Source organism: Micropterus dolomieu, linkage group LG15, assembly GCF_021292245.1.
Source record: "Micropterus dolomieu isolate WLL.071019.BEF.003 ecotype Adirondacks linkage group LG15, ASM2129224v1, whole genome shotgun sequence".
Classification (NCBI taxonomy): Eukaryota; Metazoa; Chordata; class Actinopteri; order Centrarchiformes; family Centrarchidae; genus Micropterus; species Micropterus dolomieu.
The window spans coordinates 17,990,589-18,018,504 of NC_060164.1; the positions used below are offsets into that span (position 1 = coordinate 17,990,589).

The window sequence follows — 27,916 nt, forward strand, 5'->3', positions numbered from 1 at the left end:
GAGGCTTACTGTATGTGTACTTTAATCTGTCTGCAGCTTTTTTATGTGGAAGTCTTTAGCTTTCTTTGTAAAGACTCGGCTGTTTGTCCGTCTTCTCATGTTTTCACTTCCACTTACAACCTAGGTCTCAATGTCACACACGGAAACACAAGCTAAGTTGGCCATTGTGCAAAAGCTCTACAGGGTGAAAACAGTTGATGTCTTTTATAATGTACATTGTGCCACCATAGACATACAAGTAAATGAGAGGGACAGAGAGGATAAAAGAGCTCCATGAGTAAGCAAAGACAGGGTTTGGTGTCTGTTATTTCTGCCTCCCTGTAGGTTTGCATGTCTGTGACAAAAGTGAAAGGCCTCTTCCTATGTTTGCACAGTGTGTGCTTTCCAAGTGCTTCTGTACTGTCTGTGTACAGCCTGTGTATGCCTTTCAGCTATCAAACAATGCGGTCGCCTGTGTAGGAGTCAGTGTTTGTGTATCGTACAGAGTGACTCAGTGGATACGCTTCACGCCTGTCTGAGATTTGGATGTTTCCCCCAGTCCTGGCTCTTTTTATCACTCCTCCCTTCCTTTGACATACACTCATAATCAGTGAGATGAAGGGATGGGAGGAGTGTCGGAGGAATGAGCGGAGATGGGGGGTGGGGTGTCCTCGTCTTCTTTTTTGCTGCTTCTCTGCGCTCCATAACTGAGTTGTCTGATCCCTCCTCTCTAGGGCATGTGGCAGTTCTTTCCCAAAATTAGGGAGCAAAGTCCATTCTGAGGGAAGGAAGTCAAACTGTCACTGGTGCTCCAATTTATCAGCTTCCCTTTAAGATTTACAGCCGCATCGTGGTCGACTCCTCTGCACGGGAATCCACAGGCTGCTATGGAGATGGATGCACAAACCCGCACGTGCGCGGAAATACATACACACATGGATTTGCAATGACATGCACGCATACCACAGCATATACATCTGTACATGTGCACACTCTCAGCACACTTCTGTCTGTGAGAAAAGAGGAAGTAGGAAAAAAGAGAGAGGAGAGGAGGAGTTGTGAAATATAGGGGAGAGTTGAATCAAGGTTTGAACCAAGAATGCAGCAATAACACAAACAGAAGATGAACAGAAGAAGCAGAAGATTTAAACAAAACAGAGCAAATTTACAGTGTTACAAGCCTGACCGCAATATTTTTCACCAAGCATGAGTGTGAGAAAGCCACTCAGGCCACAAAACATTTTTCAACCTTTGTCCTTCACCACATGCTGGATGGTTTGTCAGCTGGGGTAAATTCAGCACAATGTAGTCTACAAAGACCTTGTAAGGAGTTAGGGTTTGGAAAGCCCCATAGCACTCTATTCATTTTCCCTCTCTTACACTCGCCAGCCCACTCCACCCGGCTATTATGGTGGGGTTGCTCTCCAGGGACCCCCAACACAGACACTAGTTTGGAAACCCCAAGCATGGTCAGCTGCCTGCATTTCAGCAAGGCAAAAAGGGAAGGAAAAGGACAAATAAAGGGAGAGAACAGCCTTGTTCCTGGCTGCATCTTCCTGAGCCTGTGATTTCCATCCACTGTGAATGTAAACAAACAAAGACATGAAAGACGAAAACATGGGCAGAATGGAGAAAAAAAATGAGAGGAGGCAAAGGAGGAGGGAAGAAACAGTCAGCAGGCAAAACATATCTTGGCACGAAGCGTGAGACACAAGTCACCAGCTCATTTACTGGTACCACTGCCAGACAGCGAAACAAAAAACACATGGAGGCAACAAAAGCTGATTCCAGACACACCGGCAAAGAGAGGACCTTCTATGAAATGTATGACAAACTTTTGACACATATCAATTTAAACTATGTACAACAGATGCAGTATAAAGATGACATACAGTGAACAAAATTATAAACACAGCACTTTTGTTTTTAACCCCATTCATCATGAGCTGAACTCAAGGATCTGAGACTTTCTCTATGTACACAAAATGCCCATTTCTCTGTCAAAATCTGTTAGTGAGCACTTCTCCTTTGCCAAGATAATCCATCCACCTCACAGGTGTGGCATATCAAGATGCTGATCAGACAGCATGGGTATTGCACAGGTGTGCCTTAGGCTGGCTACAATAAAAGGCCACTTGAAAATGTGCAGTTCCTTCACACAGCACAATGCCACAGATGTCGGAAGTTTTGAGGGAGCGTGCAATTGGCATGCTGACTGCAGGAATGTCCACCAGAGCTGTTGCCCGTGAATTGAATGTTCATTTCTCTACCATAAGCCGTCTCTAAAGGCGTTTCAGAGAATTTGGCAGTACATCCAACCAGCCTCACAACCGCAGACCATGTGTAACCACACCAGCCCTGAACCTCCACATCCTTCACCTCCAAGATCGTCTGAGACCAGGCATCGGGACAGCTGCTGCAACAATTGGTTTGCATAGTGGGCAAACGCTCATATTCGATGGCGTCTGGCACTTTGGAGAGGTGTTCTCTTCACAGATGAATCCCAGTTTTCACTGTACAGGGCAGATGGCAGACAGCGACACCAGATACTGACTGGTTTCCGGACCCCCCGGACCCCTCCAATACAGTGAAACTGCACATTTTCCTGTGCAATACCCATGCTGTCTGATCAGCATCTTAATATTAACACAGATTTTGACAGATTTGTGAACAATATTTGTGTAACTAGAGAAATTCTTAGATCTTTGACTTCAGATCATGATGAATGGGGGCAAAGAAAAAAAAAACAAAGTTGTTCAGTATATGTGAGTATTTAAGTGGTTCCAAAGGGTCAAAAGATAAATCTGATGTGTCGAGAGACTTTCAAGAGAATAGGAAATCAGAAAAAAAAACCATATTTGTTTGCTTTTTGCTTGTAGATTTCTGGTTATTGTAACAACAATATTAGTATTCAAGTTTGAGAAGGACAAATCACTTTTGTTGAATTGGCCATGAAATGCAACCTGTGACAAGGGGGTCACACACCAAGCTTAGTTTTAAGGGGTAGGAAGCCTATTATGTTGTTATTATGTACTGATTTAAGGGACTGAAACCAACAGGTTCTGCATTTTTCTGCCCATTATGTCACTCATATGTTATTATACAATCCTCATCATCACTTTTACCTGAGTATTTTTTTAAATAAATTGGTTTAAACCGATTTTTCCTGCTGCAAGAGGATACATTGTTCCGAATTTCTTTAGAAATAAAAAATGCAAATGATATGTACATTACTGCTAACAATTTTACAAATCAATGTATATTATATTGTGCATTCTAGGTAACTAATATTTTAATTTTTGTAATAAAAAAAAGTATAAAAAACCCAACGACTTTCTTATCTTCAAAATCTTAGACCTATCACAAATTATATTTATTAATAGACCTATCACAAATCTTATTTGTAATAGGTCTATTCATCAGAGTTAACATGCATCACAAAGTGCACTACTTTTGAGCAAAGAATATTTTGAAAAGTATCCCTTTATAGTCTGGGACCTAATATTTAATTCAATATATGTTGTCGGGAAGTTATTTTTTTTTCCAAGTCTTTCTTAGAACGATACTGACATGGCCTATGTATATTGAAAGAGTAATAGGTTGCTGTAGTAGTTTATGAAATGAGTCACAGTGGAAACCTAGTAACACAAAGCAGAATTAGATAGAAACACTGTAACTTTGGAAAATACCTACTTCATTTGTGTGACTCAGACTACTGAAGCCTCATTGTATCGAACATTAGAATACGCTTTTGCATAGAACAATTACTGTGGCTTAAATGTCTGTGTGTTTTATGTTAATGTGCTGGCATGAGAAATTGATAGGTATGTCCAATAATAACATTTGCCTGGAAGGAATCAATATACTTTGGTATGCTGTAGTAAATAGTACTAAAATAGGACTAAAACATGAACGTTTTAAAGCACTGGCTTGGTGGGTTACTCTTATGAACACTATATGTAACTACAGCATATATGCCTGTTAACAATGCATTTTTGAATCATAAAAAAATCTCACGGAATGATCACGAGGTGTAAAGCCTTTCTAGGATGGCTCTAACTGGAAATTATAGTAGTCATACATTGGTATCTGATGAATCCTTCTATACCAGTTAATCATGCTGACGTAAAGTCATACTGATGTCAGTATATGTGTACACTGTTAACAATGAAAGTTCTTGTCAGCTAATGACAGCTTTTGACATCTAGGCCCTGTGTTATAACAAACTGTTACATAACATAAACGGCACCATGTGAAAAGGCCTGTGTTCTTGGGTGGACCTGTGCAGAGAACAGGACGTCAGGGACAGATTGATTGGGTGTCAGGAGAGTAGGAGGAAGGGGCTTTATGAGCTTTAAAGCTCCAGTTTCTTTTTTCAGCATTAGTCACTAATACCTCGTTCTCTCTTTCTGTTTCTCTCCCACTAATTTCTCGGTTCTCTAATCGTAAGTCTTGTGATAAAAAATATCTGTGTGGCAGTGAAACCCAGACAAACATCAAAGGGAACTTGTGTTTGTTTCAAAAATTGATTAACTTTTCACATTAAATGTGCTGTTGTTGGGTTTCGCATTTTTCTCCACAATCCAAAGCACATGACCTCTGTGGAGTGAGATTATCAGATTTTGTTTTCCTGTGCTCTAATATCCTCTACTGGGCCAAAATGGCAAACATATATTCACCAATTTAAGCCCATATGGAGCCATCTACAGCTCTGGGTAGACGCAAAGACTCGGAAAGCCTCCCTGCAGAAAAAAGGGAGGCTTTCATTTAAAGCAATTTCCTTCTTTTCTTTCATTTTCTTCACTCCATTTTATCTCCCCCTGGTGCATACCATAGAAGCTATAGTGGCATTTCCAGCTGCCAAAACCAGCCACAAAGTGCTTTCAAATCTGTGTCATATGGCCTGTCTCTGCTTTGCTCTCCCCACAGCCTCACCACTTAAAACTGCCGCCACAGTGACATGAAGGAAGAACGCACTGGATATTCAACAACGGCGTATACATGTTTTGTTTAGACAGATTAACATATAAACACAGTTGATCTGCTTTCTGATCTGTACATCTCTGTAATTTAGCTGTATCTAAATATTTACTAAGAGCTTCCTCCTTTTCAAGAGATTTCATGTTCAGGACGTAAGGCACCCCTCCCATTCATCATAGTTTGGAGGGCAGCCAATCATTGAAAAATTTGTTGTGGCAGGTGACACTGTTAAGGATGTGAGTTGTCAGAACTGCATATATGTACAGATACAGGCAGCAAAAATAACTACAGTACTGGGTGGTGATGAGGTGTAATGAAGAAATGAAAACCATTTTAAACTTGCATTAATTGCCTTTTGGTCGATTGGGACAACATTGACATATTACACCTTTTAAAGTTGTAATGGAGAACATGTTAGCAAACAGTTACCTATTTACACATCCAGGAGACATGGAGCAACACTGTTCATTTGGAGTCGTGTCTCCGGCCACCTAATAAATGTCCAATATTCACTCTCCTTTTAGCTCTGTTTTGGTCTACACCAACTCTTGAGGCAATTATCTGGCTCTGGCTGCTAAATGCTCTACTATGTTCACCAGCTAGTCTCACACTTTGTGTCTATTTGGTGCACGCGAGGTAGTAAACAGTGTGTTCATCAGAGCTTTCTTGTTGAAAACATATGCCTACCACTGCTGAAAATTAGGTTGATAAGAGACTGAAATGAAGTAAAGTTAAACCAAAACAAACACAGCGAAGTGGGAAAACTGAGGCACGGGCATGGCAATAACAGAATCAGCTTAAAGATGTTAAAATGCTCCACAGAGCTGCATGATCATTTTCTGTGTTCCATCAGTATGTCCAACACCTTTCACAGTACACATCTGAAGAATTTTAATGTAAAAGTATTCACTGGTGCAGCTTTACAGTTACCATCGTAAATCCACAGCTGAATGACAGTGATGCTAGATTCATACATTTTCAGTAATAATGCTTCAATAGAATCAGCTTCTGTGTTTCCTTTGTCAGTTTCTATCTATGATTCCTTGATTGGATGGACACCAGGCTTATGACACAGCTTGTTTTTGTTGATGACTCTTATTTTCCTTGTCCGACTGCTGCTAACACCGCACTGTATGTTTTGATTGGAATTACCTGAACACCGTCTAGTTACTGACATAAAGCCCTTTGGATTACTGATGGTGTTTGTCCAACAGAGAGTGTCAGACAAGGAAAAGCACTCACCACTGACATGGAAATTGTGGGTTTACGAAAGAGGGAGTGATCTGAGATGCAAAACAAACATCACTCTTCCTTCTTTTGTGAAGTCCTGAAGGGAAGTTTCCATGCTAACTTTAAACTGTCATTGGCTGATCAAAGATCTTATCAAGGCAATCCTAAATTTGTTTTGAAAGTAAACAGGTTGAATCACCATTGATCAGACCAGTTCTTCTACTTTAAAAATTTTAGACAGGTCCTGCCTTCCTTATCCACAGATTGGTGTAAGGTTTCTGCCCTCCATCTGTCCAGCTACATGCCTCCCCCCGCCCCCTGTCTTTTTTTTGCCACTAATGGCTGTGTTCAATAAAGATCTGCATGCGCAGAGAAGTCTTTCTAACTCATGAACTCAAGTAACCTGCTCTGGCACATGCAAACATCATAATTCTGTTACAATAATCAAGTTAAGCTAATACTTGATCATGAGAAGCATAATAAAGATGCCTGACTTTCTATGATGGTTGAAAAGTTACTGAGAGAGTGTAATGACTATTACAAATATTTGGCATCATCACTCTCTTACTCCTGTGTCGGAAGTCTTTTTCAGACTTTTTTGCTGGTGGTCTGTTCTATTCTGGACAGTCAATGTACAATATTTAAAGTGACTGAGTGAGATCCCTGTTTGTCAGCCTTGTAACCTCACTTCTGGCCTCTTTCATTGGTTGGTTACAAAGATGACAGTGAAGCTATAGCAGCTCTGTCAATTAGGGAAGGTCACCATCCCTCTTCATTTACTACTTGCTGCTTTAAGGAATAGTTTGGCATTTTGGTGAGTACACTTATTCGCTTTCTGGCAGAGAGTTAATGATAGATTAGAGGATTAATACTACTCTTATATCCGTTCCTTAAAGAGGTGGTATAATGCTTTTTGGCTTCTTCCCTCTCCTTTATTGAGTCATATATCTTTTTGTGCATGTAACAGGTTTGCAAAGAGAAAAAGCCCAAAGTCCAGCCCAAAGGGAGTTCCCATCTCCCACAGAAAGCTCTGCTCTGAACCGCTTGAAAACAGCTCGTTTGTAGTCCAGCCCTTCACTTCCTTTACATGTGACATCACAATGAAAACGTGTCATAAAGCTTGCCAAGCGGCTAGCGGGGGTCAGGCACGCCCTCAAACCAAGCTAGTCTGAGCGGACTCGACTCACCTTTGTTTGGTTTTCCAATGTAGAAATGTTGCTTCCAGGTACTTTTTTTCATATCACCTCACCTCCATTGAGGTTCTAAGCGAGCTGAGGGATACTAAAATGTAATGTGAAAAAAGAAAAGACTGCTGATTGGTCAGAGAGAATATTCACTATTCACTGCATCATCATTGCTGCACCAGACAGAGGCCAGCAACAGAAAGTTTTATATTTTACAGTTTTCGTATGGAATTTCATCACTAAATCCACTTCTGAAAAGTTTTTTGTTGAGTTGAATATTGACAGTTTAATGAGAAGTGATGGCGGAACAAAAATGTGCTTGAATAATTTCGGAGTTAAGGAGCTCCGCAAGTGGCTGCGGGGGAAGCCTGTGCCAACCAGCGGGAGGCACGTGTGAGGCCGGCCAGCTGCCCGCTCACAGAGCCCTCTGCTTCTGCAGGGAGGTTTTCATACCACTTATCTGTCTCTACATTCTGAGTAATGTTGAAACATTTTAACTTTAAAATCGCGGCAGTTGTGTGTGGCGTCGCTATGACGAAAAGCTACCTACTATCTCTGGGTACTATCTGCAATGAAAAAACGGAGCAGGGACGAGTAGAGTCGAGTCTGTCGACTTGTGCTATCGTAGCATTTTTCGGCAAGGCAGTATAGATTGTCAGAACACCGGCAACGTTTAGTCCTAAAAGACGATGCAACTCCGACTCTGGGCCTGGAAATTCACAATCACAACCTGTAAGTATGCTTTATTGGTTGTGAATCATATTTAAAATAAACACGGCAATGTAACTTTACAGATTAAGTGCGGAGTTGTTGTAAACGTTGGCTAACACAGCTAAAGTTATAGCTATAATGCTAACTTTACACTCGATGTGAAAGCTACTGAGCAAACGTTCAAATTGTTTGGCAACTTTTTATGTAAAACTGAGTTGAAATATGATGACTTTTGTAGTGGTTTATGGTAAGATGTGGAACAATGATGTTGTGTGGTTGTGGACTTCTGAGTAACTTATACCATCTGCTAGGTTACGATCGCAGTCTGAAGCAGCTTTGATTTGGATCACACTACCTTGTTTCTTACGACCCGCCCTTCTCTGCTTCTGATTGGCTAGTAGTCCTTACCTGGGAACTGCGCATGTGCAACTCCCAACAAAGATTTTGTACAAGTAAGATGCATCTTACTTGTACAAATGCACAACACATAGGGTGAAAAGAGGAGCTGCAGCAATGTGCAGTATGAGAAAAATATGGTGTCTTTTGAAAATTACAACCCCTAAATAAGATTTTGAACCTGAAAATGAGCATAATACCACCTCTTTAAATATAAAGCTACAGCTAGCAGCAGATCAGCTTAGCTTAGCAAAAGTACTGGAACCAGAAACAGTAACAAGCCTAAAAGCACCTCTAAAGCTCACTGATTAATATGGTGTATCTTGTTTGTTTAATCCATACAAAGTATCAGAATTACAATTTGTCGTTTTATCTGGGGCTATTTCCTGACCAGGACCACTTACTAGCCAACCAGTGACTCCAGGAAGTTACTGCACTGTGCCAAGAAGTTCTCTGGCACATATCCTCCTGTAAATGGGTGTATGGTCATTTTAATACTTATTTTTGCAGGGATTAAACAAAAAAAAATGTAAACCATTAATTTGTGTGTGCTTTAGAGGTGCTAGTAGATGACTTTTGTTATCTTCAGACAGAGCCAGGCTAGCGGTTTCCAATTTCTGAGATATGCTAAGCTAAGCTAACCAGCTGCTGGCAGTAGCTTCACATTAAGCAGACATACATGAAGTATCGATCTTCTCATCCATATCTCAGCCAGAAAGCAAATAAGGATATTTCCCAAAATGTCAGTCTATTCCTTTAAATGTATGCAACCAAGCACATACTTTGGAGGGTGCGTCCTTATACATGCACATGAATACAGTGTGCAATAGGGTAATGTTTACCACAATTCCAAGGGGTTATCTGTAATGCAGGAAGTGCGTGTGTAATGAAGGAAGCCCAACTAAAAGATAAACACACCACACCTTGTACTGTCTTGTGCTGTCAGATCCTCTCACTCTGCCTGACTGCTGCTGCTGCCTCTGGGGTCAACATGAGTGGCTACTGCATATACTTGCCTTTTTAAATTGCTAGCAAGCTAAGATTTTATTGTCCAGAAAGCATCAAATCTGCTGCAGCACTCCTCTTGCTATATCTATGTGCAAACAACAAACAAAAAAACAACATGAAACTAGGTGTGTTCAATCCACACAATTATCTCAGTTTCAAGGGAACAGCTTGTGCTTACAGGCGAAAGATGCACACACTTGACACTCCCTAGGCATACACATATCTATAAACACATATTACATTATTTCTTAAAGGGTATTTCCTTGGTGAAGCTATGTCAGCCTCACCTGTCACTACCACATATGTGCAATAAAAGGCATTAACACAAACATGCAGAGCCAGAATGAAAGTGAGAAAGACAGAGCGTGGTGTGTTTACTTTATCAGCACGTCGTAGCATGGCCCAAACAAAAGGCCCAGTTTTTGCCACACAATACTTCTCGCAGGTTATTTCTGGTGCCCTGGCAGTGGAGAAGGATGAAAGACCAGCCACAAAGGAAAGAATGTGGTTCCTGTTGTGGTCTTAGGGGGTCATGGGCGAGTAGATGTGGGGGTAGGGTGTCTGCCTTTTCACATTGAGTGTTCCCTGGGGTGCATGAGTCAAGGTCTGCTGTGGGAGGAGGTGTGAAGGCAGGGGAAAGTGGGTGTTTATAGGCAAGAGTTGCTAAAGTCTCTTTTTCATACGTTGACAGCAGAAGTCAAACTGAACTCAAGTCCTGACGAATTCTCTGAAGGGACATCTTGGTCTCTGCTAGTATAACAAAACAAACAGTGACTGAAGGAACCCACGACATGTTAGTAAGTCCCTGTGGTTATGTTCACTACTTTTTCTGTACAGTAGAGAAGTATGTGTGCATACTTGCATCAGAGAGTTTATATCCTTGCTTATGTGAATGTTTACTGTATGAATATCATGTGCTCTGATATTACACACATCTTATATCTGTTACCATATGATATATGATTGATTGCATGACAATGTGAGTGTTTTTCTAGCAGTTTGTATGCACATGTTCCACTATTGGCAGGCTCCCATTACTGCCATCGAAAAATGCAGCCATAGAATCTAGTTCTGCCACTGTCTGTCTGGCTGTCTGTGTTCACTACAGCCACAGGCACTGTCATTATCACAGATACATAACATAACATAATAAGCGGCTGATGACAGTGCGTGTATGCAGGCAGCTTTTTCTGTTTATTGACATAGATACTAGATACTAGGTAATAGCTGCATAAGGAGATGGCACAGAAAGCATCCCTCTAAATGGGCACAAATTAGCCTATTCACTCAGGGAAGTAAGACAGACTTTTTGAGTCTCCTTGTGTACATCTCTTTTTGTACATATTGTTCCGTGGTAATGCATATTCATAGATGTCATGGCATGCACATGTAGCAGAATCTGATGCAGAAAACAAAAACAAAACATTCGTGTTTTCACATTCTGGCTCTTTTGAACATTCATCACACCCCCATTTCTCTGTTCATGTGGTTGCGTGTGTGCAGTCTAATTGGCAGAGTGGTCTTGGACCCTGTGGCTGCTTGCCTGGAAGGCTGGCACAACAATACAGGAAGCTAGCACTTATCTTGAAAGGATGTAGAGGACACAGCAGACAAGTCAAGAACTATGAAGGATTTCTCATAGAATGAATTTGAATTATGGTCATCTTTGTTCAATTATATATCAAAAGGAATGAAAACAATCTTTGTGCAGGAGAGGACAGCACATGGGAAACTAGTAGTGAGGCAGCAGGGTGAGGGTGTAAGGTCCAGAGGATGTTTGGGAGTTTACAGTGAATGTCGGTTTACTGATTTGTGTGTTTTCCTGGTGATGACATGCTGTGGAGCTTTGCTGATGTGTATCATCCAGAGTACAGCTGAATATAATGTGTATAATGTGACAATGTGAACTTGAAATGCCAAACAATACAAGTTTATTGTATTGTCAATAGCATGTTTTTGCTCCATTTCCCCTTTTCCTGGAAAAAAATAACAAGACTCAAAAGTTATTCATATTCATCACAGAAAAATCTTCAGTTTTAAATTAACTCTGTTGGTGTGAACTGGTATCAGCATAGTGTTAAATTAACACTTACATGTTGAGCATTTACCCAGGATCGACATAGTATTTTTCAGTTTCAGTGACATTTTATTTTGGTGTTCAGAAATATTAACTGTTTGCTCACTCAGAAAGTCTCTGGGGCGACAGTTCAACACTCTATTAAAGTATGAAATGAACTCTGCTGGTTTGTTAATACTAATGTAACTCCTCTTCCTATTTAAATCATTAGAAATGATTTATTAGGCTACAAATCAAAGTGTGGGAACCTGTTCTGCGTGTAACTTAAGCAGCATGTAATTGTTCTTTGAATGTCAGTGACATACTTTTATAATATTGTTTCGAATGAGGCCTGCTGGCAGATGAATGCAACCTATGGTTTTACCATATTATTAATGACTCTGGCCATCTTGTTCAACACTCCCTCCTCAGAAAAGCTTGACAATTCTGAGCTCCATGCGAGCTCTTCTGAGACAAGAAAACCTGTTGAATTGCTTTGCCTTGCGCAACGTTTTTTGTAAATGAGTCTGGGAAACATCAACAGACAGATGGGTTAGTTTGATGTCACTCCGAAGAATGAAATATAGACATGTTAATGAGGAAAAACAGTTTTCAAAAGAAGCCATGTGCGTGATCCTCATGAAATTCTGTGAGCGCTACATTCTGTTATATTTCTGGCTATCCATCCAACCATTTAATCAGTCCTTAACCAAGTCGATGTTATTTATATAGACGAATATCAGCCGATGGTCCAGCTCAGAAAAGCCAGAGTGGCAATAGAGGACAAGAAGGAATAAATAGGGAGAGAGAGAGAGAGAGAGAGAGAGAGAGAGACTCAGCAGGGTCCACGTGTCCCTTCAGGATTTCTCTGCCTATTTACATCACGTACACAAACAATACTGGAGCAATAAGACGCCTCAGATTCACGTTTGGAAAATGGCTTTCAGTCAGAATGACAGGGAGTGAGGTCAGTCCATCCTAAAGCCCCCTGAGCATCAGGTAATCTGAAACAGAGATAGAACTGCAGATTTCTCTACCTTAAGAACTCCCTAACAATCCCTCAAGATTTACTTTAACTGAGTTAAGTGGTTACACCATTTACTTGAAACTTTGTATAATGGCACTAATACAAGCTAATAGGTTCTGCATGTAGGGAGAATAAAACTGAGAACTTTTCTAAATTCCTGGCTTGGTAAAATAATCTTAGCTAATCAGCTGGTCTGCCCCTGCAGGGTTTGTATACACACTGACCGTAACTGAAAGAGCAGAGCAGAGTTGGAAACTACAGCAAGGCAAAAACAGGTTTGGGTAAGGCAGCATATAACTATTCAGTGAACCAAAGCTTTTGCATCTGGCCTTGAACAAATAAAACAACCATTACAAATTGCTTTCAACAGCAATGTTAATGTACACAGAAACACAATATATTTACAGCTAATGTAATACCCCTTCCTGAAATGCCATTCTATTACACTGTGCTCCAGTTAACAGCCACGTGTATGCCTATCTGGCAGAAGGACAGGAAATTTGAGAAGCCATAACCAAACCAATAAGCCCAGCAATGATTATACAACACCCTGGCCGAGAGGCAGATGTCAGGGGTGTGTAGTCTAACGCTCCCGGTGGCTTTGAACCTGAGCAGACCCTCGCCGGAGTAGATAGATGAAGCTGGGTGCAGAGCAACATGGCTGTGACTTTACCACGGCAGCTGTGTGTGTGTGTGTGTGTGTGTGTGTGTGTGTGTGTGTGTACACATATCTTACACAACTATATGGCAGTTAACTGTCCTTCATCCACCAGCTGAAACAACCCGGAATAATGTTTAACAAACACAGGTGACAGGGTGCTAATTTGTGTGTATGATTATATCCTTTGATAACCCTGTCCTGACCTCTCCGTCAGGGCCTCATCCCCTAAAAGTCCTTGTCGGGGCCACTAATCATTTCACAGGCTGTTGCACAGCACCTTTCAGCTGTAAGGAACAATGATGCTCATATTTAATAAAGGCATCCAGTAGTCTCCCTGTGCCACTCTCACACACACAATTATACAAGCCGCCACATGTTTTAGCAATATTTAGGCTTGAAGAGTTTTATAACTGTGAGTAACATTGAACATGTAAAAGCTATATCCAGTGACCAAAATAATAAAGGCTACCATAAAAAGCATGTAATTTGTGGGGAAACACTCCAGCCAACACACTCTGTGTCACCTCAATACAGTGCAGCGCCAGTAGATGGCACCATTTTACTTTGAAATGTGCAGAGGTGATGAGTTCAATGTCCAGTCCAGAGGTCTCATTTAAATACTCATTTATCCCACTAACTGCACAGCCAGATTTTAGTTGTGGTATGTATTTCTGACTTCTCATCAGTATTATTATTATTTTTTTGAGCTTTTGAGTAAGGGGGAGTTTTTGTGTTCTTAAAATAAAATAAAAGATTATTATGCTGTATTTTGGTGCGCTGGATGTTACAAGCAAGACAATATAATTGAATCAACCTTAATCAAGTTAAATAATTTGTTAATTTATTGTGTTGTTTATGAATCACAACGGACATGCAGTCCTCCAGAGAAACTCCTTTGGCGAATGTTCAGGGTGAGATCTCTGAGGTCACTGCTCCCTCTTGTGAAAAAACTGTGTGACAAGTAGATCATGTAAAAACAATGATGTGTATTGTTTCTCTCTACTGTGTCACAGCTCAAACCAAGAACCCAAATAGAGGTTCACTTCAGAGTTCAACCATTAGGCTGTGCAGCACAACAAGCAAGCAGCCATTTTATCCATTAGCATATCTAATGCCTTTACATTCTGTAATTTTCTGCAGTGGATTTGTTGATGAAATAGTCAAGGTTTCTGCTGACTTAAACAAATATTTTTCAGTTTACAGAACATGCACTCTACAGTACTACATGTTGCAAATCATTGATCCTCTAAGAAAATGGCCTAGTGGCTTATATTACTTTTAGAGTCCTGTCATTCATCCACTGATACATTTCTCACTCCAGTGGTATCTACCTACACAGATACTGTTAGTTTAATTTGCCCAGGTTTTGAGATATCTATCTAGGAGATTGCCTTCAGCCTAATTCATTGAATTAAAAAGAAAGATTTCCAAGGTGCTGTGAGCACTACCAACTAAATTCAGCATTCAGGATCAGAATCAGGTTTATTGCCAAGTAGGTTTCCGCATACAAGGAATTTGCCATGGTATTTTTCTGCATAACAATAAACATTGTAAGAGAAGGGAAAATTCTGCAAAGCACTGCAATAGTCAATGTGTGGTGACCATGGGACAAGAGAATCTGTGTCAGTGGTGGTCCTTGGCCTTGTTGATGAGGCCAGCTGTAGTCATGAACAGCCGGAGGCAGAAATCTCAGTGATATTTTAAAACCTGACCCAATGAAACCCAAACTATCTGCACTGACACCTTTAGAGGCAAAGGAGAAGTTGTAATTGGGATAAATCAACCCTTTAAAGTATCTGGACTGAATTGTCCCTTGTGGTCCTCATGTGCATGTTTATAAATGTTTTAAATTCCCTTTGTTATGCTACACTGATTATAATGGGATTTGGATGAAATCAACAAAGCATCATACCATATGTGTTCAAAAGTATGATTCAGCATTGTGTTATGTTGTGTTAACTGAGACAGACTGGAACAAGCAGGGATTCAATTTGGCAGGGTTTTTTTTCTACACAAACCAAAATAAAATAGTACCCTGAGACATTGAATAACAACCTACTACTGGAAACTGGTTATAAGAGTCAATTTATCCATGCAGACCCATCCTTTTAAATTAGAGACATGGCATATAATTGATCAATAACTGAATGTTTTCCATAAATAGATGAATAGTGTAGTGGGGATGAGAGGAAAACAGAGCTAATCCCCCTGAGAGTGCTCTCTCTGTCCCAGAGGTCTTATCAGTTGCCCTCCTTGTCCCCTGTGCTGCCCTATTTGCTGCTGACTGTCACCCAGTCAGATAGATAGAGGTCTAATAGAGAGACCTGCTCTGTTAAGTGATTGAGCTGTAAATACAGATTGACCTGAACTAAGACTCTCATCATCTGTAAACTCATTCAACACTCTGCGTCCTCTCCCTTGATGTCTGGGAGAGTCTGAATCATTTCCATCACTGAGCAGCGGGGCATCTCAGATCATGAGATAGAGCGAGGGAAGAGAGTATTCATAGGATATCTAGAGAGTGTGTATGTGTGTGTAAAAATGTGTATGTGAAAGGGTGCTGAAGCGTCAAACGACAGCCTGGAGATGATCTTTCCATCAGCCCCACAGAGAGTGGAGATTGTCCCAGACAGAATTTATGGAAATGGTCATAAAACGTGAAGACTTCAGTAATGGGAATTGTCGATAAAACCCACGCCAGCACAATCTATAGCAGTTTACTGAGGAGATGAGTGGCCCGGCTGTTAGACAACTCAAATCTAATTTTCTCAATAAAGCCCTGTAAGTCAGCAACCCTAAAGGTTCCATAAATCATGATATAGGACAGATTCATCGTATTTATTGTGATGGCGGAGTGCCACCGCTGCATTAATCCTATCACTATGTGTGCTCTAATGGCAAAATTAGCTGTTTCCCTAATTTCTATCATCGTACACATATTGAATAATCCTTTCTCTACAATTCATCAAGACTTCAGGTTTAATACAAGTTTTAATTCCTAAGTGATGGTGAAGTTAATTCTCATTGAAATTATGATTAAAGGAAAAACTCAAGTCTCTATGAAGGCATGTGTCGTTTTCATTGTAATTATTTTTAGGGATAATAAGATAAGATAATACAAGACAATTACTGATGGCCACTTGTATTGTGGATGTATCTTTAATTGAGATTCTGTAATTAGGAAATTGATTTTAGCGTTGGGCATACATTTTAATGGAAAATTAAGAGTCAACATAAGTGGTTGGCTCTTAGTAAGTATACTATGAGCATGTGGGAAAAAAATGTGCTGCTGATGACACTGAATTAGGGCTAATATGTCATACACAGAAAGACACATATTACATACAGTATTGACAGTGTAAGTGACTTTTTCTTGGTGCTTAATTCACTTTTCTTTTCTGCAAGTGTGAAATCAATAAGGTTAAAGTGATGACAGTTGCTTTTAATTTCAGGGAATATCTAGTCATATCTCATTAAGTGCAGTTAATGACCCACAGCCTCCCGGGCACATGATCCGCAGTTCAACTTGCCAGTAGTATTGGTGATTCACGAGAGGTGATTCTGAGAAGTTGGTGAAGAATTCTTAACATACATTGACTTCTGAAAATCTGTAAACTCCTTAATCTTCTTTTGATAGCTTGACGGTTCTTATTATTTCACTATTTCTGGATTACATTTTTTCTTTAATCATAACTGTTTGAACTACAGTTGCTCTATAAGTCATTACATTTTAAAAGATACAGATGTGGATTGTCAGCTGATAATGGTCATCATGGGTGTATGAAAGTGCAATTTGGTGTCTCTGAACTGTATTTACCTGAAAGACACGCAAGTGCCATATTACCTCCCCTCCCTTTTGCTTTTCTGCACCAGAGTCGGCCTTTTTAACGGCTGGATGCTCCACATGGGCAGTGATGCCTGCAGAGCCAGACAGCCAGGACGGACGCCTTATGAAAGCCAGCGACTCCTCCCACTGGGGGATGGAGAGGACCCACACCGTTTTACTAGCACAGAAGGGCAATAAGTGCTAAAGGAAAACAATTATACCCCAATCATTTCCGATTCTTTGGCAGTCATGGGCCAAAACAGTCTGAGGATGAAGGTTACAGGGCAGCAGAGAGCAACTATGAACACAGACCAATGTGTTGGAAAGGTGTTTGGCTTAAAAAACTGAACTTACAAACAGAAATATCAGGCAATAATGATGAAAGTGGTGCTGACAATATTACATTTCTGTGTTTTGGGGAACCATGTTTGCTGGCAAGAAAAAAAAATCTAAAATCTATAAAAATCAAAAACATGAGTCGCTCTGTAGGGGACACAAATGGATCTAAATGATAAATAAATGGCTGATATGATTTTGCTTTAGAAAATTGAAAGCATGCCATTTGTGTGTTTGTTCCCTTGTTAGGTTTTTGTTGGCAGGTTTGTTTTTTGAATTTACCCAAATTGCCACCAAAATATAACCAGAAGTATTTGCAGTAATCAAGAAAATGTGTTTTCTCAAAATAATGCATTTTAGAAGATTAACAGGAACCTGTTAACCACTATCCACGTTTGCCAGCGCATTTACAAAAATATGTAATAGCTAATTATAATAACTTAAACTTCATAAAGAGCATGTTGGATTCTGGTTTATTGCACGGGGTTAAAGTACAACTCAACTGAGCTGTTGCCTGAATGTATTTAGGTCTTTATTTGAGTCAGTGGTCGTGCTCATTGTCAGGAGTGGAGATGCTCTGGGCTTGAGCCTGGATCAAATGTAATGCTCCTCCCATGGAGGTCACAGTCTAGTTATAGGAGGCAAAGGTTCCCTCTGCTGTTTTCAGCCCAACTTCCATTAGCAATCTGTTAGCAGCAGTCCATTGAGAGGGAGGACTGGAGCATGAGCTCCTGGGAGCACACAAACATACAAAGACACACACACACATGCTCACGGCACAGACCTTGTTTGATGAAAAAGAACAATTAAGGGAGAAATGAGGGAGAATCATCAGGGGAAATGGCTGATGAAGACTTTATTGATTAGAGCAGCTCCACTGATCCCGCTCTCACTGTAGCAATTACCACCAGCCAGTGGGGGCCTCATGGTGCAGGGCCCCATTTGAAGAACACTACATGAAAGAGAGAATCTGAGGAAGCATTGTGCGACTATATTTCACAACATTAGCCTGTACTGAATTATTTACTGAACAAAAACAGAAGAATGCCACTTACTTTTCCACAAAATCAATTGTTTTTTTATAGCATTAAAGCACAATTAGAGGATTTTTAGATAGAAAATTCTTCTTTTTAAAATTATTTGCTTTTTTTATTTGAACGAGTGGAAGCTACTGTAGATGCTGTATATCAGAGTGAGACAAATGTTAATGAATGCACCTCTGGGATTTGTAGGTTGATTTCTGGTCTGGTGGATGGAGGGAAGTGTGTGTTTACTGTGTAGGATCTGCTCATCATTATCATAAATAATTGATTTTCCCCTGTTACTTTGTTTCACCACATTTACCAAAACCCTTGGCCGTGTATAGTACACACACATGCAGCCGAGCAGGCTGGGACAGTGCAAAGTAAAGCAGCATCTTCTTTTTGTCTCCCTCTTACACACAAACACACACACCCACACCAATGATTTATTCAAATCTCGTGAATAAAGTAATAAAGTTTAATGGAGGCGCATCTGAGTCAACATGCCCACATACCTACCACAGAGGCCAGTCTGATCAATTCCATTCATTTGTTTGCTCAGCTAAGACAGCTCGGTATTTGTATTTAAATCAGACTGTTGTCTCTTCTTAGACCAAAGACACTGTTAGGCAATTGATGTGTAAGTAGACTTGACAATGCCGTTGTTTGGATTGCAGACACTCGCATGTGTGTCCCATGGCGTCTTCTCTTAGCATGGTGATACATTTTATGTAGTTTAAATGTAACCGTTGCATACCAACAAGACAACACCTAGTCTGAATCTCTTTATGAGAGGGAATAGGTTGCATGTCATTGTGCCACAGGATATTGTCGTCGTGCACTGAAAAGCAAGTGAATGTGCTGGATTGGAGCATGCATCTTCATCCCTGTGGCTGAGATACCAAGTTCAAAGGTCAGATGAGGTGACCTTGGGAGAAGCTCCATCTAATTAGAAGTGAAGGGCCAAGATTTAATCTAAAATGTGACTCGGTGCTCTGCAAACATCATGAGGGTGTTCACAAAACAACTTCTGCTGGCCGTTAACATTAAACTTACACCAAAACAAGGTAGTGAACGAAACTGTAGATGATTATAATTAATTATGGTCATAAACTGAAATACAGATAAAAAGCAAATTATGATTAAACTAGAAGTGAACTAAAACAGCATAAGCTACCTGTAAAACTGATCAAAATAGAAAATAATTCTGATTTCTGTAAAAAAACAAAACCAAATTGGGAAGAGAATTTCTGGCTCTTTTTAGTGAATGCCAACTCTCCAGTCCACTGAAGAATGGTTTGTTAGGCCTCTATATGAGAACCTCTTATTCCCATTAAAAGGGAACGCCATACAAGTGCCACTGTTAAATATTTGAACAAACAATTCCTATTTGGGATTACTGTGAGCTAAGCAGTCTTCTGGGAGAATGTGTGTAGTATATAAAATAACAGCCTCAGCTTAAGGATTTATCTATATAAAAACACTTAACTTAAATAAATATATTTTCAGAAAATATACTGAATTAGAAATTGAACAAGCTAAAACTGGCAAACTCATGCTGATAATTGACCTGAACTGAAAAGGCAAAGCACAACATTGAAATAAGACATTAAAAATCTTAGATCCAAAATTGCAAGAGATCTTGCTCAGTAGTAAAGGGAACACCTCGGTTATGCTTTAATGTCATAATTTCAGGCCTTACCAGTCCTCCCAGTAACATCTACCATCACAGAGCCACTGTGCTTTCATTCTGCAGCTCACCAACTACAGCCTCACACTTTCACAGCCTCATGGACTATTTGGCAAGGGCACAGAAACAAAAAAGAGATAATGGTCAATGGAGAAATATAAAGGGACAAACACAATCTGTTTCTGCCGTAGATGGAGATGAATGGGGCATAATCCATTGGCTTCCATCACACCTACCCCGCCTGCACCATGGCTGCTCCCCGCTTAACCGCAATGATGATTAATCCTACAACCACTATTTATATATCCTAATTGTAATTAGCACGAATTATCAATTACGGTTAGTGCCTAATTGCCCTTCATAAAGACAGCTCCCCAGGTTTAAACGGGTCCATTTAAATAATGTAACTAATAGCTCTTGCCTTTACGTTGCGGATACATCTTCATTGTTCCACGCGTGAACCGTGATGGTTGGTCGTAATTTAACAGGGCAATCGAGAGAAGGAGTGCAGGTGGCACTGCGAAACTAATTATTGTTAATGAATTATGATGTGACCTTCTCAGAACAATGGCTAATCAATGCACACGTTGAGTGACAGTGCGCTCTGTGCAGATGCCAGGGACCACATAGCCATTACTGGCAGGCCACAGCCCTGTGGAAAACAGACAGTTGCAGGAGTTTACTCTCCTTTACTCACCATAGCACTCACCTCTCTGTGGCTGCTGTTGCATTTTTTGTGCGGAGACAACAGGCCGGCCAAAATATCTGTGTAGCCTAATTTTCAGACTAAACAATCTCAAGGTCTATTCAGGGCATTAGGCCAAGACAACTTAGCTTTGTACACCTTGTGCCCTGGTAAGACAAAATGCTGCTTTGTCATCTGACTGTTTTGTGGTCTTTCACAAAGAGTAATCCATACTATTAGCATTTAATGGTCTTGATGATTTTCACTTGTATCACATCAATGCTATCTGCTGTTGACAATTAAATGTGAGCCTGAGCTTAAGGAATGGAAACGAGATCAAATACTCTGATCATTGGTCCATCACCCACAGCAATCTCACAACTGAGGATCATAGTTTCCATTGATTTCTGGATCCATGTATACCTGCAAAGGTATGTGAATGCCTCAGGAAACTAATGCATGTTGTTAATGAGACAGGATTTTCCTTTTTGAGCAGACTCTACATGGAAACAGAAAATGACTACAGCTTTGTGCACCTCTTCTCCTCTCATAACTTTGGTTGCATTAACACAATATTGATTTAGTTAGTTTAGTAAGTTATTAAGGAGCAGTGGGGGGAAGAATCTGATAGTAGTTTCAAGTATTAAAACACATCAGAACAATCATATGCATCAAACTGTATGGAGGGTTTTCACATGAAAACAAATTGGAACAAGGCTTAAAGAAATGAAACTCTGAACTAAACATCTCTGGTCAGTATTTAATAAAAAAGTGTGCACACTTATGCCAATATGACCACTCTGTGTTGGTTCTAAGTTGACAACCTCAGCGTTTGAACTGACCTTTACCTTGCTGTGACATGGGCACAGCATGACTGACAGTGTCCCTCAGCATAATTTACCCGCACCCCACATCACCCTCCATCTCCTGTGTGATGCAGTTGACCCCTTTACAAATCACCCCCAACTTTACACATCTGCTGCCTGTCAGCATCTGCCAGGCGCACTCACCCGTCCCGCCCATAATGAAAAACTCTCATTACTCGCCTCCACCCAACAGGTATACAGGCCGTTAGGACAATTACTGGGCAATGCCACTGACCTTGTTGTCAGAGAGAGAGTCAAACAAACACAGAGGTCTAACTGAAAGGAGGCCTGGCAGCAAAATCCGTAGGCATGCAGTGCAGAGAGCGGACAAAATGAGGGTAGCTTTATGCCTGTTAAGGAGGACTGTACTGTATTGATCTACACTGGCACACATCAACGCCAACTGCCTCTGAGTGCAGATAAAGTAGAAACATAGGTACACAGCATTCAAATGACCAAAGTGGAGGTTTTGCTTGTTATAGCATATTAACCACAACTTGAGTATGTATTACTGCTGACAATTTACCAAATATTTCCATAGGTAATGAGGCTGATTTCATGTCAGCGCAGTGTGAAATCAGTTTCAGTTTTCATGTTCATGTTTTCTGTTGTAAGTGCCACATCCAAGATTTGCAAATCATCTGCCAAAAACAAGCTTGTCAGATTATAAATAGTAAGCAAACACGGATGCTGTGAAAAAGATTTTGTGGATTTGATGAATTTGGTGGATGTGACTCCTTGATAAAAGAATAAAAAAGCAATAAAAAAAACACAAAATAGTTAAGGTCACGCGCAATGTGAAGTCAAGCAAGTTGGATGTTGATAATAATCATTCTGAAATGAATTTAGACAGACAGGAACCTCAATTTAGTTTGGTATGTTTTTGGAACAGTGATGGAAAGTGTTGTGAGGCAGTTGCCAAAACTTGCAAAACCATTAGTATGTTCTTCAGTGATGTTTCTGTATCTTAGAAACCACCGCAATGGCAATGTTTAGGAATCTGGCACAGGGGATCTAACAGTTTCACATAATGGTTCACCAGACACTTGCTGATTCTTTGTTTGAGTCCCACTTTATAGGAGAGCTGGGGAGACAGTGGAGGACTTTAGAGAAAACAATGGACATTACAGTCTGTGAGTAGAACCGCAGCTCATAATGCTGCCCCTGCCATTAGGCAAATTATCTGACGTTTAGCAGACTGGGGGCAGCCTCCCTGTGAAGTGATGACTTTATTGACCCTGGATGGGGGTCTTGGGGGTCCGGGATGGAAGTGTGTCTCTTCGGATCCCTGCGGTGTCTGACAGGGAACACTCCTCCTCTCCAAAGTCTTGCTCTGGCCCGTACAGATTCAGAGCCGAGCCAGCTGCTGTTCCCGCTCTCTGAAGTCTACCTGAGGGCCTCTTTGTCCTCGGGGCTCATCCATATACACATAAACAGATGTCCAGCCACTGGGATTCCTCGTAGGAAGTTGTAAACCTCCAGTGTGCAGTGGGCTCTATTCATATGGAGCGCCTACAGTAATGGCCGTGCAAGTGCCATACACATGCAAATGTTGACATGCAGACACCCTGTAGGGGCGGCTTTAACAAATGTTTGACTATGTAACTACTGCAGACCATGCCGCTCCACCAGACTTTGACTCTGTAGCACTGGAACCTCCATGTAGCAGAGTAATCACTCTGAACTGTATAGGTAACACAGGAAATTATGCAGGTAGGAACTTGTGAGACCTTTAATAGTGTGCAAACACGATCAGATCCCCCATGTCACTAACACCAGACAAGACTACAGACAGAGGAATCGCCTTATGCCTTCGGTCTGTCTCATCTACTCACAATGTAGACCTCACAGGCTTAGATGGTAAAATATGTTAATGCATAAACATGTGGAGCAAAGCAATAACTCAAACCACTGCTATCCTTAAAAGGAAAGTACATTTTGAATATATTCTAATTTTACAAAAATACAGATTTGAAAGAAATTATAGGAGAAGCATTAACTAAAAAAGCTAATAGTTTAGGTCATTCAAGGACAAGGGAGTTAAGCGACGCATTCTTCCCTTTCCTGTGCTGCTGCAGTTACTGGTTTGGCCTTCCAGTATCCAAAATGTCTGTCTGTAGCCATCAGGTTTTATCTGTATTGGACACCTGCTGAGAATATTGATCCTGTGCTGGTTTCACCATTTTAGCCATCACCAGGCATCAACCTTTAAACAACCCTATGTCACTTTATATTGAATACTAATAGCAAAGGCCAGGGCGCAGACTGATTGTGAATATAAATCTATCACTTCAGGTGAGAAAACAATCAGCCAGATTCATTGTACACCTGCAATTTAGCGTGGGAGGATTTAAAGAAGCATCTTGAATAGTGATTCATCATGGATCCTTTCAGTTTGTCCAAAACACACGTCCTTATTTAGTTTTCTCTCTGAAGCAAGTAGAAGAGTGTTACCAGTGCAAGCAAAATAAAAGCCATTTTCTCCAAATAGAAAAAACAACAAACCTTGATTTTGCAAGCATGGTTTTCCATTGATTAAACTGTATGTTGCTGCAGCATAGTGCAATGCAGTGCAAATAATATGGGAAAGGCTGTGCTGGGAATATTCTTATCACTGTTTCATGAAAACAACAACAACAACAACAAAGATATAAAACGAATAATAAAAGACACCTGCAATGAGCAAACATTCTAAAGGATAGAAGGCTAAACCATTAGTTACCTTCAGAACTGTATTGATGCAGTTTTAAATTCAAGCCAATTTAAGGTGCCACAGTGTCTAAAATGTTAATGAAGCACAATGCCTTAATGCCTGGATATATTTATCATCTGTGGACCCCTAAATAGTATTCCAACACCTGGATACCTTATAAGTAGCTATCAAGGTGTGTGATTTTCTCTTTCAGTTAATTTTTATTCCTTTATACATCTACTAATGTGTGCTTAATGACACCTTTAAACTGAAGAGGCTGACGTTTCAGTACATTTTTACATCTTATTATAAAACGATGACAATGATTTGTACTGACAGGAATCCTGATGCTGCAATATGTCCATGAATATCCAGCGCTTTATAAACAGAAACCGTTTGGTTTTGATTAATAGAAAGTTTTTGTTCTTTTGCTCAAGGGACACCCCCCTCCTGGCAGTAAATCTCTAAAAGAGTCCAATTTGGGGAGACAGGGCGATCTCTGATATGGATCAAGTGCCATCTGTGCCCAATTTACTTTCAGGTCGTGGATTATTGAATTTAATGATATGGGTGATTATCGACGAATGCTTTGAGCCCATTAGGTGGTCGTGTGAAACACTAATAGTGTTTGTGTCACGTGTCTGGTTGAGAGACTGGGGGGACAGACGCTTTAAAGACCGCGCTCCGGTCATCTCATTCAGGCTGCAAGACTGACAGACAGAAGCAGGGGAGCGAAGTCCACATTCCGTGGGATCACCACCACTAATCCGGTTTGATGAAGCTTGAAGAAAAGAAGTAGGCTAAACTATGAGAAGTTCCTCTCCACACGCGTAATTACGCACGTCAGTCCTTTTTCTATCTTTAAAGGTACTTCTCTATAAAGGATGCTGGACCCCAAGGACTGTGGAGTGACAATGACGTCCAGTCATAAGATTTCCTTTTCTATAATTGATATATTGGATCCGAACAAATTCAACAGCAAACGGGTAAACGAACTTTCCACCGTCAATGAGAAGTTTCTTGTGCCAAATGAAGAGGGGACAAGTCTGGTGTCGGACAACACTGCGGGCGGAGACTTCAGAGTTGAGAGCGGGAAAGCAGGTAGAGAAAACTGACAATTTTAGAATATTATTCAGCCTTAAGCTTAAACGTGTGTTATTTAGCATTTTTTAAATCGCACTTACTTCAAAACATCCAGACTTATCAACAAATGCGTATCCATACACTGTCGTGTCTAAACACTGCAAAATAGGAGCGCATGAATAAAATACATCTTTATTATGAAATCTTAGAATAAAAACTTTTTGTTCTAGACTAAAAACCAGTAAGGGAGACGCAATTTTCTATCACATTTATGTCATCTCTGTATGACCTTCCCTTAATTTCCAGGGTTGCGTTTCCTTTCAAGGAAGCCACAAAGGCTTGCTCCCAGAGCCCCTGCGTGTGATTGGCACTGGGACAGGCAGGCTAGATAATTGTTTAAATCGTCCCATTGAGGATGCCTCCGCGCGCTTTGATCGATATCCCATTACTGCATCCTGCATATCTCCCTCTAGCACCTTGCAGGTACAAACTTCACACCCCATCCATGTCTGATCCTAAATATCGTTCGATTAAAACTTCCCTTTAAATAGATGACATTTATCGACCCACCCGCAAATATGAAACTCCATTAGCACGTCACGGCTGAGGTGGCGGAGCTGGATTTAGACGGGATTTCTTTCCGCAACATGACATTTGAAGCGCTGTGTGGTTTATAAATTATTTAAGGATTAGTGACCAAGTCTCCCCCTTTTTCTGAATCTATGCTCGGTTCTGCTCGAGCGACCTCAGGTTCCTAATCACACACTCTGCAGATGTCAATTTTAGGCCTTCTGTGTTAAACTGCAGTTCAGAAAGGACAAAGAGAAACATTAGTGCGCAATAAGGATACATTTCATTGGCAGGTGTGGACCTTCTGTCAGGAGCTGTTCTTTCAGTACCAGGGCCAATTTAGCCCCTTAAGCCAAAAGCTAGGCTTTTTGGCACTTTACTTAAAACACAGACATATCAGAAGGTCAAATCAAATATCACTAGCTACCTCTTCAAACATATTTAATCTTATATCACCGTATTTCAACTTTATCACAGTCAACCAATTACATTTAAGAACCATCAGGGAAGCCAAGCCCTGATGTCCAGTTTTGTTAAATTAAAGCACTGATGTTTCCACCCTCAAAAATATTTTGCCACAAAAACACGAATCGAAGATGGATGGATTTGACTGGAAAATGAAATATTAATGTCTCAAATCTAGCAGTTCCTCACATTATCCGTTCGATGCTAAATCTGCTGCAGAGGTTTGCGGTTTGCAGGATGTGAGCTAAGTTTTCTTCTTTTATTTACAGGGCAAGAGACAGGAGATGAGTACTCTGCGGCCTCCGTGCATAATGCAGTTGTCGCTGACCCTCTTCTGCTTTCCCAACCGGCTGAAACAGAGCCCTGTCTCACAGCCGAGCGGGACGATGGAGATACAGCGGTCATCCTGCATGACCCCTCACCACACAAGCGGCGGCGCCCCGACCAGGCCTGCGCCAAACCACGGCGCGCCAGAACAGCGTTCACTTACGAGCAACTGGTGGCTCTGGAAAACAAGTTCCGCACAACTCGGTACCTGTCTGTGTGCGAGAGACTAAACCTGGCCCTGTCCTTAAGTCTGACTGAAACCCAGGTCAAAATTTGGTTTCAGAACAGGAGGACCAAATGGAAAAAGCAGAACCCCGGTGCGGACAGCACCTTGCAGCCCGGCTCCAACTCCCTGGTCAATGTCAGTCCAAACCCTCCCACCTGTGGGTCAAACCCCGCCAGCTTCCACCAATCTTTCCCCAACTTCAGCTCTGGGAATGTGATCTTCCACACGGCCGGTGGTGTTCCGCTTTCATCCACTGGAGGGCTCTTGCATCCCTTCTTGTCCAGTGGTTTCGTCCAGCCGACTTATTTTAATCCACATCTATGAAAGGAGTCAAGACTGAAGTGTTGCAGCTGGTGATGCTTTGGGGCAAATCGTTAACAGATGCTTTAATACCATTTTATTCTCTACAAAGGGAGGACAAGAAAGGCATCTATTTGTACAATATTGTGTCTTTCCATCACCATATTGTCCAACTGATTTACCTTGAAGGGTGTTTAAACATTATTAGAGTCCAAGTAGTCTTAGGACCTTTTCCAGTACTTCAACATCAGAACAAAAGGCCAAAATGAGTGATCTGTGACTGAGCCCAACAATTATTAAAACATATGCCTACAGTGCTCCCCTAGAGTGTCCTTGTGTTTCCTGAAACACCTGCTCATTGAAGGATCATACAGTATCATTTTCTGTGTATTGTCTTACATCTTAAAAGTTGGCATATTACCATCCAATACCCAGCTGTGTTCCCACCTCTGAAAGGCTTGCACAGCTTATGTCTGTTGCAATTTATATAACATTATCAGTGTAACTTAATTAAAAAAAAACATATGACATCTGTGTGTGGCTTAATTGTGTATTAGCCTACAGTAAAACATTTCAAAAGAGGATGAATTTCCGTT

General features: G+C 40.8%; 1 protein-coding gene across 2 annotated transcripts; it reads left to right on the forward strand.

Annotated features, from left to right (window-relative positions):
• The first annotated feature begins 7,754 nt into the window (after window positions 1-7,754).
• nkx1.2la (NK1 transcription factor related 2-like,a) lies at window positions 7,755-27,850 on the forward strand. Of its 2 annotated transcripts, none has more exons than XM_046070975.1 (3): window positions 7,755-7,850; window positions 17,106-17,385; window positions 26,737-27,850. In XM_046070975.1, exons 2-3 carry the CDS (start codon window positions 17,373-17,375, stop codon window positions 27,342-27,344), a joined length of 621 nt encoding a protein of 206 aa, XP_045926931.1. In that variant the 5' UTR covers window positions 7,755-7,850; window positions 17,106-17,372; the 3' UTR covers window positions 27,345-27,850. The 2 variants fall into 2 exon arrangements, with proteins under 2 accessions (XP_045926931.1, XP_045926932.1); XM_046070976.1 differs by lacking the exon at window positions 7,755-7,850 and adding an exon at window positions 8,065-8,105.
• Window positions 27,851-27,916: the final 66 nt, after the last annotated feature.